Source organism: Tachysurus fulvidraco, chromosome 2, assembly GCF_022655615.1.
Source record: "Tachysurus fulvidraco isolate hzauxx_2018 chromosome 2, HZAU_PFXX_2.0, whole genome shotgun sequence".
In the NCBI taxonomy this organism is placed as follows: domain Eukaryota; kingdom Metazoa; phylum Chordata; class Actinopteri; order Siluriformes; family Bagridae; genus Tachysurus; species Tachysurus fulvidraco.
The window spans coordinates 22558326-22572062 of record NC_062519.1 but is presented as its reverse complement, the minus strand read 5'-3'; the positions used below and the strand labels follow the sequence as shown (position 1 = coordinate 22572062).

General features: G+C 42.7%; 1 protein-coding gene across 3 annotated transcripts in view; it reads left to right on the top strand.

The window, feature by feature from the left end:
- LOC113646190 (protein kinase C-binding protein NELL1) overlaps nucleotides 1-13737 on the top strand; it is a 183209-nt gene that overhangs the window by 132928 nt on the left and 36544 nt on the right. For all 3 annotated transcript variants that reach the window (XM_047802902.1, XM_047802903.1, XM_027152256.2), the window contains exon 14: nucleotides 9310-9432. In XM_047802902.1, coding sequence (XP_047658858.1) covers nucleotides 9310-9432 — 123 coding nt within the window. The remainder of the gene's footprint in view (nucleotides 1-9309; nucleotides 9433-13737) is intronic.

The window sequence follows — 13737 nt, the reverse complement described above, 5'->3', positions numbered from 1 at the left end:
AGATGGCAAAAAAAAAGGTCCTGTTCAGTATTTATCTGGACAGGATTTTTAGGCGCAGTCGGGGGTCGGAGGGAGTCCGGTTTGGGGACCACAGTATTTCGTCTCTGCTTTTTGCAGATGATGTTGTCCTTTTGACTTCATCAAATCAGGACCTTCAGCGTGCACTGGGACGGTTTGCAGCCGAGTGTCGAAGCGGCGGGGATGAGAATCAGCACATCCAAGTCCGAGGCCATGGTTCTCAGCCGGAAAAGGGTGGCTTGCTCCCTTCAGGTTGGTGGAGAGCTCCTCCTCAACCATTTGAGGAGTACACAAACAAGTGTGTCTCACCTACAGTCAAGCATGGTGGTGGGAGTGTCATGGTCTGGGGCTGCATGAGTGCTGCCGGCACTGGGAGCTACAGTTCATTGAGGGAACTGTGAATGCCAACACGCACTGTGACATACTGAAGCAGAGCATGATCCCCTCCCTTTGGAGACTGGGCCACAGGGCAGTATTCCAACATGATAACGACCCCAATTCAACACTCGCAGATTTGTTTTACATAGGGTAAAAAGGGGCGGGGCTTCCAGGCGAAGAAAACCTTTTCAAAATGTCCGATGACGCTCCAGTCAACAAGTCACCTAACCAGTGTTGTAATGTAACGGAGTACAAATACTTCGTTACTGTACTTACTTAGAAATTTCACGTATCTGTAATTTACTTTGCTATTTAAAATTTGTCAACTTTCACTTTTACTCCACTACATTTCCTAGATAAAATGTATACTTTTACTCCGTTATATTTCCTTTAAGCATCTTCGTTACTTGTTACTACAAAATAAAATCAGAAGAAATGTGTGTGACTGCAATAAGGGAGGTTTGGCGAATCACTGCTCCTAGATTGCATTACGCACGTACGCATGCTCTATTACAGCGTAATGATGCCAAAAGCTAAAACCGCCATGGAAGCACCTACTGGAGGACCTCCCGTTTTCGTAGACCACCACCCCGACGATAGTGGTGAACTCGGTGAACAGGGTGAAGATGTTATACATCCGTGGCCGTATTTGCAAGAAATGTTTCTGTACATTGGAATGAAAGATTCTTCCTACCGGATGAAGTGCCTCTTATGCCAACCGAAAATCACTGAAATATTACTTTTACTTCAAATACTTAAGTACATTAAATATCAGAAAATGACTTTTGATACTTAAGTACAGTAAATATGAGATACTTTAAGACTTTTACTTGAGTAATATTCTAAAAGGTGACTTTCACTTCTACCAAAGTCTTTTTCTAGCACGATACCTGTACTTTTACTCAAGTATTGCTGACTAGTACTTTATACAACACTGCACCTAACAAATGTCTTTTAAATCATCTCACTTTGTGTGTAGAAAGATTGTATCGTGTGTACGTCATTTGAGACAAAGCTCCAGATTAAACCTCGAGTCTTTCTGGTTGTATGAGCTGTAGAGAGATCATAACATTAAATCCTGACACAGTATCTGCAGAGAAATGAAGCATTTTATTTGATGTTTTTGCTTGAAATGTTACAGCCTGGATTGAAAAGCGCTTAATAATTTATAAAGAGTAAATGCCCGTGAGCTTCTGTAGATCTTTCAGACGAGTGGTTAGAAGGGTTAATAAGCCGTCTTTATGTCAGCACTGTGTCTGTTTAACAGCACATTTCCTTTCACGTTCCTCACATCCATCGATCCATGTCTTCTGATCGAACAGCTCCTGGTGTTAGTTTAAGTAAACACAGAGTAACATTTCTTTTTACTGGTCCAGTGTGAAGACTTCTATTCTGAAAAGAAACAGCATGAAATCTATAATTAATTAAATGTTAATGATGTCTCAGGGACACGGTACGTGTGGTGTAAGACCCGAAAGGTCAACTTTTACAGAGCACTCATTAAAGACATTTACATATTTTATGTCTATCTACAAATTCCTTAATCCACAAATCTCACTCAGCAGGAACAGAGTGATCAGGTCATTAGGAGGAGACAAGCTCTGCTCCTAATAAAAAAGCTTCACCTTCAAACCCACTGAACGATCAATTTCTGTACTTTGCGGTAGCTCAGAAGGTTGTGAGATCAAATCGCAGCAGCACCAAGCTGTCACTTATGGGCCCCTGAGCAAGGCCTTTTACCTTTAACTGCTCAGTTGTGTAAAAGAGATGCCTCTTTTCCACCAAAAAGAACCGGGTGCTGGTTTAAAGTTGGTTCCACTAGAGAACCTTCTAAGAACCGGTTTGCCTTTCCATCAGTGTTACTTTTACACCAGATGTAATGGGACACACACCTTCCAAGAAATTCAGCTTTTGTCTCGTCAGTCCACAGAGTATTTTCCCAAAAGTCTTGTGGATCATCAAGATGTTTTCTGGCAAAACTGAGATGAGCCTTTATGATTTTTTTGCTCTTGTCTTGGAACTCTTCCACGCAGGCCATTATTGGCCAGTCTTTTTCTTATGGTGGAGTCATGAACACTGACCTTAACTGAGGCAAGTGAGGCCTGCAGTTCTTTGGATGTTGTTGTGGGGTCTTTTGTGACATCATGGATGAGTCGTCACTGCGCTCTTGGGGTAATTTTGGTTGGCTGGCCGCTCCTGGTAAGGTTCACCGCTGTTCCAAGTTTTCACCATTTGTGTATAACAGCTCTCACTGTAGTTCGCTTGAGTCCCAAAGCTTTAGAAATGGCTTTATAACCTTTTCCATACTGATAGATCTCAATTACTTTCTTACTCATTTGTTACTGAATTTCTTTGGATTTCTGCATGATGTGTAGCTTTTGAGGATCTGTTGGTCTACTTCACTTTGTCAGTCAGGTCTTATTTAAGTGATTTCTTGATTGTGAACAGGTGTGGCAGTAATCAGGCCTGGCTGTGGGTAGAGAAAGTGAACTCAAGTGTGATAAACCACAGTTCAGTCAGGACCACTTGAGTCAAAATAAAGACATATTCTTTGACATATATTTAAATTTTTTTATTTGCAAGCTTATAAATTTTACATTTGGCGGTATGGCTCTGTTCTGAATTCCCCATCCTTTTCATGAGCTCCATGAAAGCTGGTCAGGGAACAGCAGCAGCTTCGTTTGGGGACAATCTCCCATTTAACTGGGAAAGCAGCCAGACAAAATCCCCCCCATTTAGAACAGAGCCTGAATCAGTGACAACAGAATGACACTGATTAAGTTAAACACACAGTTCCAAGGAGGAGCTAGGGGAGGACATGGGTTGCAGCAATGCAGAGGAAACAGCCAAGCAGACAGACTGAAAAAAGCATTTAAATAGGGCGCCCTGTTTGAAAGGGACCAATAGCGCGCTTAGGAATCAGATCAGCTGATGGGCGGGGTTAGAAAATTGACATCAGCTGATAGCCGAGCTTGACTATGTGGCCTGCCTGAACTGACGCTGAACGCTATATTTATGTTTTAACAGGGGGGCAAACACTTTTTCATACAGAGCCCTCTGGATTTGGATTTTGTTCTCCCTTAATAATAAAAACCTTCATTTAAAAACTGCATGTTGTCTTTACTTGTGTTATCTTTGACAAATATTTAAATATGTTTGATGATCTGAAACATTAAAGTTTGACAAACGTGCAAAAAAATAAAAAATCAGGAAGGGGGCCAACACTTTTTCACACCACTGTATATGTAGGTTTCTTTCCACAGCATTTAGCTCCTTTAGCTCCTAGAGAAGTCTGGAGTACGTGTACAATACACGCATCTGGGTGTAAAAAGAGCATTAGACTCCAATCCTGTTGGAGAGGAGTTAGTACACAACAAAGCAATTTAATGCTCAGTTGAGTGCCTGGTGAAGAAGCAGCTCTTCTGTCTCCGGTTAAAGACAGACAGAGATTCAGTGATTCAGACATCGGGGGAGTTTTGTCCTGGTGTCCTTAAAGTGCTGTAGAACCTGCAATGTACTGTATATAACTCACTAACCATCTAGAACATTTCTGCCAAAAACTAGAAATACTTCTCTGGTTATGTCTCAATGCTCAATGTTCCATTTCAGGATATTCTGTTCTTTAAACATGGAATATCTCATTATTCTGTTCTTTAAACATGGAATATCTCATTATTCTGTTCTTTAAACATGGAATATCTCATTATTCTGTTCTTTAAACATGGAATATCTCATTATTCTGTTCTTTTATCATGGAATATCTCATTATTCTGTTCTTTTAACATATCTCCTTACTTCAAAAGCAAGCTGTCAAAATGACTGTTGTGAACTCCGTCTGTGCTTGTGAACAGGTGTGTGTGTGTGTTTGTGAACAGGTGTGTGTGTGTGCTTGTGAACATTTGTGTGTGTGTGCTTGTGAATAGGTGTGTGTTTGTGTGTGTTTGTGTGAGAGCTTGCGAACAAGTGTGTGTGTGTGTGAACATTTGTGTGTGAGCTTGCGAACAGTTTTGTGTGTGTGTGTGTGTGTGTGAGAGAGAGAGAGAGAGAGAGAGAGAGAGAGAGAGAGAGAGAGAGAGCTTGCGAACAGGTGTGTGTGTGTGAACATTTGTGTGTGTTTGTGAACAGGTGTGTCTGTGTGTGAGTGTGTGTGTGTGTGTGTGTGTGAGAGAGAGAGAGAGAGAGAGAGAGAGAGAGAGAGAGAGAGAGAGAGAAAGAGAGCTTGCGAACAGGTGTGTGTGAGAGCTTGCAAACAGATGTGTGTGTGTGAGAGCTTGCGAACAAGTGTGTGTGAGAGCTTGGAAACAGGTGTGTGTGTGAGCTTGCGAACAGGTGTGTGTGTGTGTGTGTGAGCTTGTGAACAGGTGTGTGTGTGCGCGTGAGCTTGTGAACGTGTGTGTGTGTGTGTTTGTGTGTGCGCGTGTGAGCTTGCGAACAGGTGTGTGCGCGTGTGAGCTTGCGAACAGGTGCGTGTGAGCTTGCGGACAGGTGTGTGTGTGCGCGTGAGCTTGTGAACGTGTGTGTGTGTGTGTGTGTGTGTGTGTGTGTGCGCGTGTGAGCTTGTGAACAGGTGTGTGTGCGTGTGAGCTTGTGAACAGGTGTGTGTGTCTGTGTGTATGCTTGCAAACAGGTGTGTGTGCGTGTGTGTGTGTGTGTGTGTGTGTGTGTGTGATCTTGCAAACAGGTGTGTGTGTGCCTGCTTCTGAACAAGTGTGTGTGTGTGTGTGTGTGTGTGTGTGTGTGAGCTTGTGAACAGGTGTGTGTGTGTGTGTGTGTGTGTGTGTGTGTGTGAGAGAGAGAGAGAGAGAGAGAGCTTGCGAACAGGTGTGTGTGAGAGCTTGCAAACAGATGTGTGTGTGAGAGCTTGCGAACAAGTGTGTGTGAGAGCTTGGAAACAGGTGTGTGTGTGAGCTTGCTAACAGGTGTGTGTGTGCGTGAGCTTGTGAACGTGTGTGTGTGTGTATGTGTGTGAGCTTGTGAACATGTGTGTGTGTGTGTGTGTGTGTGAGCTTGTGAACAGGTGTGTGTGACTGTGTGTATGCTTGCAAACAGGTGTGTGTGTGTGTGTGCGCGTGTGAGCTTGCGAACAGGTGTGTGTGCGTGTGAGCTTGTGAACAGGTGTGTGTGTCTGTGTGTATGCTTGCAAACAGGTGTGTGTGCGTGTGTGTGTGTGTGATCTTGCAAACAGGTGTGTGTGTGCCCGCTTCTGAACAGGTGTGTGTGTGCGTGTGTGTGTGAGCTTGTGAACAGGTGTGTGTGTGTGTGTGCGTGTGTGTGTGAGCTTGTGAACAGGTGTGTGTGTGTGTGTGTGTGTGTGATTGTGAACTGGTGTGTGTGTGTGTGTGTGTGTGTGTGTGTGTGTGTGTGTGTGAGAGAGAGAGAGAGAGAGAGAGAGAGAGAGAGAGAGAGAGAGAGCTTGCGAACAGGTGTGTGTGAGAGCTTGCAAACAGATGTGTGTGTGAGAGCTTGCGAACAAGTGTGTGTGAGAGCTTGGAGACAGGTGTGTGTGTGAGCTTGCGAACAGGTGTGTGTGTGTGTGTGTGTGTGTGTGAGCTTGCGAACAGGTGCGTGTGTGTGTGTGAGCTTGCGAACAGGTGTGTGTGTGCGCGTGAGCTTGTGAACGTGTGTGTGTGTGTGTGTGTGTGTGTGTGTGTGTGTGTGTGTGTGTGTGTGTGTGTGTGTGTGTGTGTGTGAGCTTGTGAACAAGTGCGTGTGTGCGTGTGAGCTTGCGAACAGGTGTGTGTGTGTGTGTGCGTGAGCTTGTGAACGTCAACAATATGGTCAAAAGTAACAGTTTTGTTTTTTATTGTCTTATTCTTTTTGGTTATAAAAAGTCTGTCCTGTCTTTCTGTATATTTCCATTCAAATGCGAGAGTTTAGTTTTCACTCCTTTCCTGTACAGATTTTTCTCCTTATATAGTTGTTTACCTCATTTCCTGTCCTTCTTCTACATTGTTCTCTGTGGTTATCGCACCTCGTCCTTTTACTCAACAGTTTAATGACATATAATAAGTATGCAGTTGTGTGTGTGTTTATGCCCTACTATGTAACATAATACACAGCCTGCTGTTAATCACTACAAGCAAGCAGAATCGTTCATTATGTATAAACTGCACGGCTCTTACGAAAGCTCCCGCATACCACCTTCTGTTCTAGTAACAGACGATATGTTGCTTAATTGGGATTTAAATCCTGAGCTCTGAGCTTTAAATCCTAATTAGTGACTGTATCACTCCCTCACCCCCTCACCCCCCAACCCCCCGATTACACTTCCTATCAGCACTTATTGCTTCCCGAAGCCTTACACACACACACACACACACACACAAAAAGGAAGGAAAACGCATCGAATACGGCATTGGACCGGCTTAAGGCCTCACTAAGCAGGAGTGGTTAATTAAGGAGGGAATTCATTAGTCATGATTAAGGTGTCATTTGCATCTTGACGAAGTCGATGCTAATAAGGTTCTTCATATCTTAAAATGTGGAGAAAAAATATATATATATATTTATAAATATCGTCTCTAAGGAGGAAAGTGTTTTTCGGGAGATCTTATCTAAAAATGAACGACGTCTTATTGCTGTCCCCTGTGCCGCTGATAATCTGACACTAAAGCCAAAAATATTGTTTTTACTCCAGAAAACAATAATGTTCCTGTAGCACATGTGATAAGAGGAGGGGAAGGAGGAAATGGAAAAGGGTGGAGGAGGAGACGGAGGATGTAATGGATGAAGAGGGGTGTTATGTATATGGGGAGGGGGAAGGAAGTGGTAGAAATTAGAGGGAGGAGCTAGAAGAAATAGAAATGGGGGTATTAGATTAAATGGGGTGGGGGGTGGGGTATTAATGTTAAAGACATTATTTTTGATTATCATTGTCATGTTCTAACCAGAGGCAGCCTGAGGAACAGCTTGCTTTCTTTCTTTCTTTCTTTCTTTCTTTCTTTCTTTCTTTCATTATTTTGAATTTAGATCGTAGGAGGTACGAGTCGTGTGGTGTAAAGTATGTCAACAGTTACCATTTTTGTTTGTTAGAATATTTACTGTTTTACTTCACCCATAAATTTACTTCCTGTTATTAACATGATTCTCTTCATTTTCTCGTTCGTCACGTTAGAGAGTAAGCCCAAAGTCCTCGTCTGACACGTGTATCTATATAAAGCTTACCTGAGGAACTCCTGTATCAGGATTGTTCATTTAAAAAAGGCACACTTTTTTATTATTATTTATTTATTTTAAGTTCCTGGACACACGGAAGGCGAGCAGAACTGCAGGGCACGCAGCAGGAGTGATGTTAATTTCACGTTTCAGTAAACGTGCCTGAAATATTTATTAGTCTAATATTTTCCTTTATTAGTCATCGGTTCTGAATCCTGACACGGCCTCGTCTCCTCCTACTGTAGGTCACGTTCGGGGCTCAATTAATACAACACGGTGCTGAAAAGGGTCAAAAGAGCATAATGTGCTTGAGGGTGGTTTAAAAATTGATGCAAAGTTTAATATATTTTTTTTTTCAGCATTTGAGTTTTGACTCAGGGCACGGTGGTTTAGTGGTTAGCACGTTCGCCTCACACCTCCAGGGTCGGGGGTTCGATTCCCACCTCCACCTTGTGTGTGTGGAGAGTGCATGTTCTCCCCGTGCCTCGGGGGTTTCCTCCGGGTACTCTGGTTTCCTCCCCCGGTCCAAAGACATGCATGGTAGGTTGATTGGCATCTCTGGAAAATTGTCCGTAGTGTGTGAGTGTGTGAGTGAATGAGAGTGTGTGTGTGCCCTGTGATGGGTTGGCACTCCGTCCAGGGTGTATCCTGCCTCGATGCCCGATGACGCCTGAGATAGGCACAGGCTATTTGTTTGTTTGTTTCTTTGTTTGCTTGTTGTAGTTTTTTTTTATCTGATCTGGTACACCACAGACCATCCACCATAAAGGTCTCACAGCAAATCACACGAATGAATCTGGCCACCAAAAATAAAGGAACACATTTTGACCAATTCTGTTTCTGCAGCTCAAATTCTGCAGCTAGATTTTTACTGTAGATCAAAGCACAAGAAGAGTTAAGTGTCTGCGCTTGTGACTGCTTTGTTATACCAATGATACAGTATACAGCTGCAACAGGGTGCCAAAATTAATGACCTGACACCTTCACATATGTTGCAGTGATTTATGGCCATCATAGGAAGAGAAATTCCAATCTAAATCAACAAAACCTCTGGGGGTTTGACAACATTGTTCTCAATCCCTGACACACACACACACACACACACACACACTCATTCACACTCGTGTGGAGTAAAGATCGTCTCACTGCTGATTTCTTCATGTCCTGCAGCAGTCTGACAATAATTACATACAATTACACTAACACTCACACTAACACTACAACACACACTCACACAAATACACAAACACAAATAACAAAATAAACACGTACACACAAATACACTAACACGCTTAAACACACACACATACACTAAAACACACACGAACAAATACACTAACAAACTAACACATGCACACTCGTACACTAAAACACACACATGCACAAATACACTAAAACACGCATGTACTAATACACTAAAACCCACGCACAAATACACTAACACTAAAACACACAACCACAAATATACTAACACACTAAAACACACATGCACAAATACATTACACACGCACACACACATATACTGTACTAAAACACATACACTAAAACACACACACATACACAAAAACACACATGTACTAATACACTAAAACCCACACACTAATACACAAAAACAAATACACAATCACACTAATACTAGCTAACACACGAATACACACACATTAACGCACACACTATAACAATACACACACACTCTAAAATACACTATGCACACAACACACACTTACACATACTCACACACTTTGCATTCCCTTTCAGAGCGTGATGAGTGTGTCAGTGGCCAGAGCTCGTGTGATGAGAATGCCATCTGCACCAACACTGTCCATGGCCACCTGTGCACCTGTAAGCCAGGGTTCATGGGTAACGGCACCATCTGCACAGGTAATGCCCTCATACACACACACACACACACACACCAGCTAACTTGGAGCTGATGAGAGTTGATTCTGGTCCAGATTTCTGCCCCTCCTGTTCCTGACCTTCCTTCCCCACAGCCTGGTGCTCTGATCTGATTGGACGAGCTCTTTTGCCTCTTTTCCACCAAAAAGAACTGGGTGCTGGATCAGAGCTAGCGCTGGTGCTGGTTCAGAGCTAGCGCTGGTGCTGGTTCAGAGCTAGCGCTGGTGCTGGTTCAAAGTTGGTTCCACTGGAGAACCTTCTAAGAACCGGTTTGCCTTTCCACCGGTTAGAGAGCCATCACAGCGCCGAGTGTGACGTCACCGTATACGTGTCACGTTACACAGCAACTTTAGCGCAGCAGCGGCAAACACAAACACAACAACATGTTGTTGCAGACAGGATGTTGCAGACAGCAGGACCGGGGACAAGGATGTTGCTTTACTGTTAATGCTCATGGCTTTGCGAACCTGCACTGGCATCCAAACGTGGCGAATAAAACGTGTACGTGCATCTCCGTGTAATCTGTATAAACGGAGGTTGTAACCGATAAAGTACATAACGTTATTTTATCGTTAACACAGAAAAAAAATTAGCCTTAGCATGTAGCTACCTACTATCATGTGTGCTGATAATGTATCATATTGCGGTAAAGTAAAAGTGTATTAAACATTAGTAAACTTAAGGTACATTATCAAATGTGCTAACAGTAGCCCCGCCCCCAGCTCCTGACACAAGCGGTTCTTAAGTCTAGACCTGCAACGTTTTGGTGCCACTTAAGAACCACTTTTCCTGGTTCGGAGCCGGTGCTTTGGCGGTCGAAACAGAAAGAACTGGTTCTAAATTATGCTCTGGTTCCGATCCAGCTCTCAAACTGCCTCGGTGGAAAAGGGGCATTTAAGGTTTCTTTCAGCTTCACAAACTGCTCGTTTCTCCTGTCTGCTGCTATTAGCCCAGGGACCAGCTTTCTCTTTAAGTCCGGTCAACATGGCCTCAATCGCCATCTCTTAACAGGTCAGGTGACGTTTATTAGATGACCCCACAGACATGTCTGAGGACTGCAGACACACAACACTGAGGTATTGTGGGATATGATGCGACTTCCTTTCTGGAAAGAACAAGCAGTTGATGATGCATTCTGACTCTGTGTAACATTTAGCTTAATTAGCATAATTAGCATTCCGGCAAGTTATCAGGCAAAAGCGATGACGTTAGGACCGTTACAGAAGCCTCATCCTCATTTCCGTCCTCGACCTGCGACGTAACTAAGCCATGAAGGAGATGAAGAGCTTAGGAACGTCTTGCCTATTAGTTAGCTAATGGTAACAGCTAGCTCTTTAACAGTAATAATAAACCATCAAGAATTGCTAGCATGCAAGCTAATGTTATGTAAATAAATGAATGAATGAATGAATGAATGAATAGTAATTATAAAACAAATTTTTGTAGCTTTATTATGTGTTCTGTTACACTGTGATGTCATACACGCATGTAACAAGGGGGCTGCTAGCGTACCCCATGGGCTAATCTCAGTAACGCAGCAAGAGGGTACATTTTAAGCATGTCGGATAATAATATGATCCTTAAACAAGTTTTATGCTTGCTATCTTTCTTGTTTGTTTTTTTGTGAATCTAAAAGTCGAGCCTTGACACTGTGACATCTGTCCACACCATCACACGCATTCTGTAGTTTAGACTTTAGCTTTTTTACCTCAGCATTTATTACCCCTACTCTTTGCCCAGTGTGATCTTTGCCTTTAGACTGCAAGGTTAGAAAAAAAAATCATTCACATAATTTTTGTAAAACATCATTTTCTCTTCGCTGTTTTTTTTTTCCTGTATAAAGCGGCTTTATTATTGCTTTCTAGCCTCCAGTTGTGGAAAGTTGTTGGTGAGGGAGATGTATGGATTTGTTGTGTATGGTTTGAGTGTAATTATGTGGTAGTGGGTCTCCGTCTGTTGTGTGTAGACATGTGTAATTCGCGCTATAGGATGCGATGCTGGGTTACAGGAAGAAACGGTGCAATTTTCTCAGCGGGTCTTTCTGTGGGATTGGGAGCCAGACTACTGTAATTACCTCTCTCTCTCTCTCTTTCAGTCTCTCTCTCTCTCTCTCTCTCTCTCTCTCTCTCTCTCTCTCTCTCTCTCTCTCTCTCTCGTTCGGAATAAGGCAGCACTCGGTCCCTCATGTCTTCTGAGAAGTGATTATGATGTGCTTATTCTAGAGCAGGATTATTATGTCTTAAGCGAGGGATTCTTAATGACGTCCCATATTTTCTGACGTCATTTTTTTTTTATCTTTCGCTCATGCAGTAGTCAGGAACATGCGTGTGATCTCATGAATCATCTACAGAGCCGTTAAAGTTATCAGAACGCTCTGTATTTCAGGGTATAAGTGGAAGTCAGTGTATCTTCTCAGAGTGAATCCCGGTGCCGCAGCAGGTCGTGTTTCCGTCTCACGGCTTCAGCGTGCTAGGATCAGACCTTGAGCACACGTGTCCCGGGTTTCCTCTAGGTTCTTGAGAAACGTGTCGGTAGGTGGATCAGATGCACCAAATTGGCCCAGGTGTGAATGTGTGCAGGCTGCTGTCCCGTTCAGAGACGAGTGTGGTAACCCATCATACTAACCATAATAACCCATCATACTAAAGACTTATAATAAAGTATTTCAAGCTTTGTTTGTATGCAAATGAACGAATAAATGGATTTCAAGATTTCATCAGATTCCTCAAAACTAAACTGCAAGAAAACATATTTTTCTGTAATGTGTCGTAATGTTTGAGTGTGGAACGCAGCAGGCCTCTAAACTCCACATCTGGGCTGAATTCCAGATGTCTTGATAAGTCGTGCGTGCATTTATTTGTTTTTATGTATCGATTTATTTATTTATTTATTTTGGAAGTTTGTCCGTTCGAACCAAAGGGATCCGTGTTGTAACTTGAGTTTACTGCAACCATGAAATATAAAAACCTCCTCTTCCCAAATTAGATCTGAAAGCGATTTTGGTGTCAAACAAAACGTGTTTAACCGATGCCTTGGTAATAATCGTCAGTCAGGCAGGCCACGGCTGGTAGCGCTGCATTTCCTGTCCCACGTAATAAACACGTCAGTCTCGACGGCGGCGACATCAGATACGAATCCCAATACTATTGCGGCTGGAGAAACGAATAAACTAATAAAAATGATTCGGTTCCACACTAAGTAACAAAAAATAAACTCATGACCTTAAGCAGGAAAAAAAAGACTCCTCCAGCTGAGAGAGTGTCTCCTTCCTGCTCAGGAACGGAACATAACCACGACGTCCGCACACACTCTGGACTACTGGATACAATATTAATCTATAAATATCTATAAATGAAGCTCCTCTGTGCTGGTGAGTGCTGACCTTCACAGCTTTGAGAGAGTTTTTTCCTCAAATATAATCAACACTGACCTTTTTTTGTCCAGTGTTGGCACATGTCCCCGGTCCTGCTGTCTGCAATTTGTAGGAAAATGTCAATAAGCTCTTCACAGACAGAAAGTGGGGGGGTTGTTTTTGTTTGTTTGTTTATTTGTTTTTTCTACAACGTCTAATCAGAATGCACCGATACACCGAATGTGTTTGCGTCTCTGGATCATCTGATTAACGTCTGTATCGCCGTGCACGCTTCGACAGCTACCACAACCCACCGACAGGACCCTCAGTTGACCCTGAAATGAGTTTAAAAAAAGGTTTATTAGGATTTATTACTGTTTAATTTGCACACTTCCTGACAAAAGTCTTGTCCAAGTCGTAGGAACAACAAATAATAACTTCTAGTTGATCATTTGGAATCAGAAGAGGCTTATGTGAAAGGCAAAGGCCTCTAGATTACGCTTATTTTACCAAAATAAAATCTTATCATGCCTTGATTTTTAATTATTTAATTAGGACAGAAATTTCAGACTTTGCTTAGACAAACGTCTTGTCACACCTTTAAAGGATTTGACCGATCACAGATTAGAGTATCACCTGTGAGAAATACTGTAATGAACACATTCCCAGGTGTGTAGAAGAAGAACCCCAGCACACCCAACCTTTATTTAAAATGCATCCTGACCTCTGACAACATGGCAAAGATTTTTCCACAGACTAAAGTGCTGATCATCAAGAGCCTGAAGACCAAGTCTCCTGTCTCCTGCTACATCTTTAATGTATCTAAACGTCAAGTGGAGAGGAAGAGGAAAAGATTTGAAAAAAAAAAGATAATGAAGTAAAAGACAACTAAAAAATCGTGTTACATTTGCCAAGGCCCACAGCTTGCAGGAAGG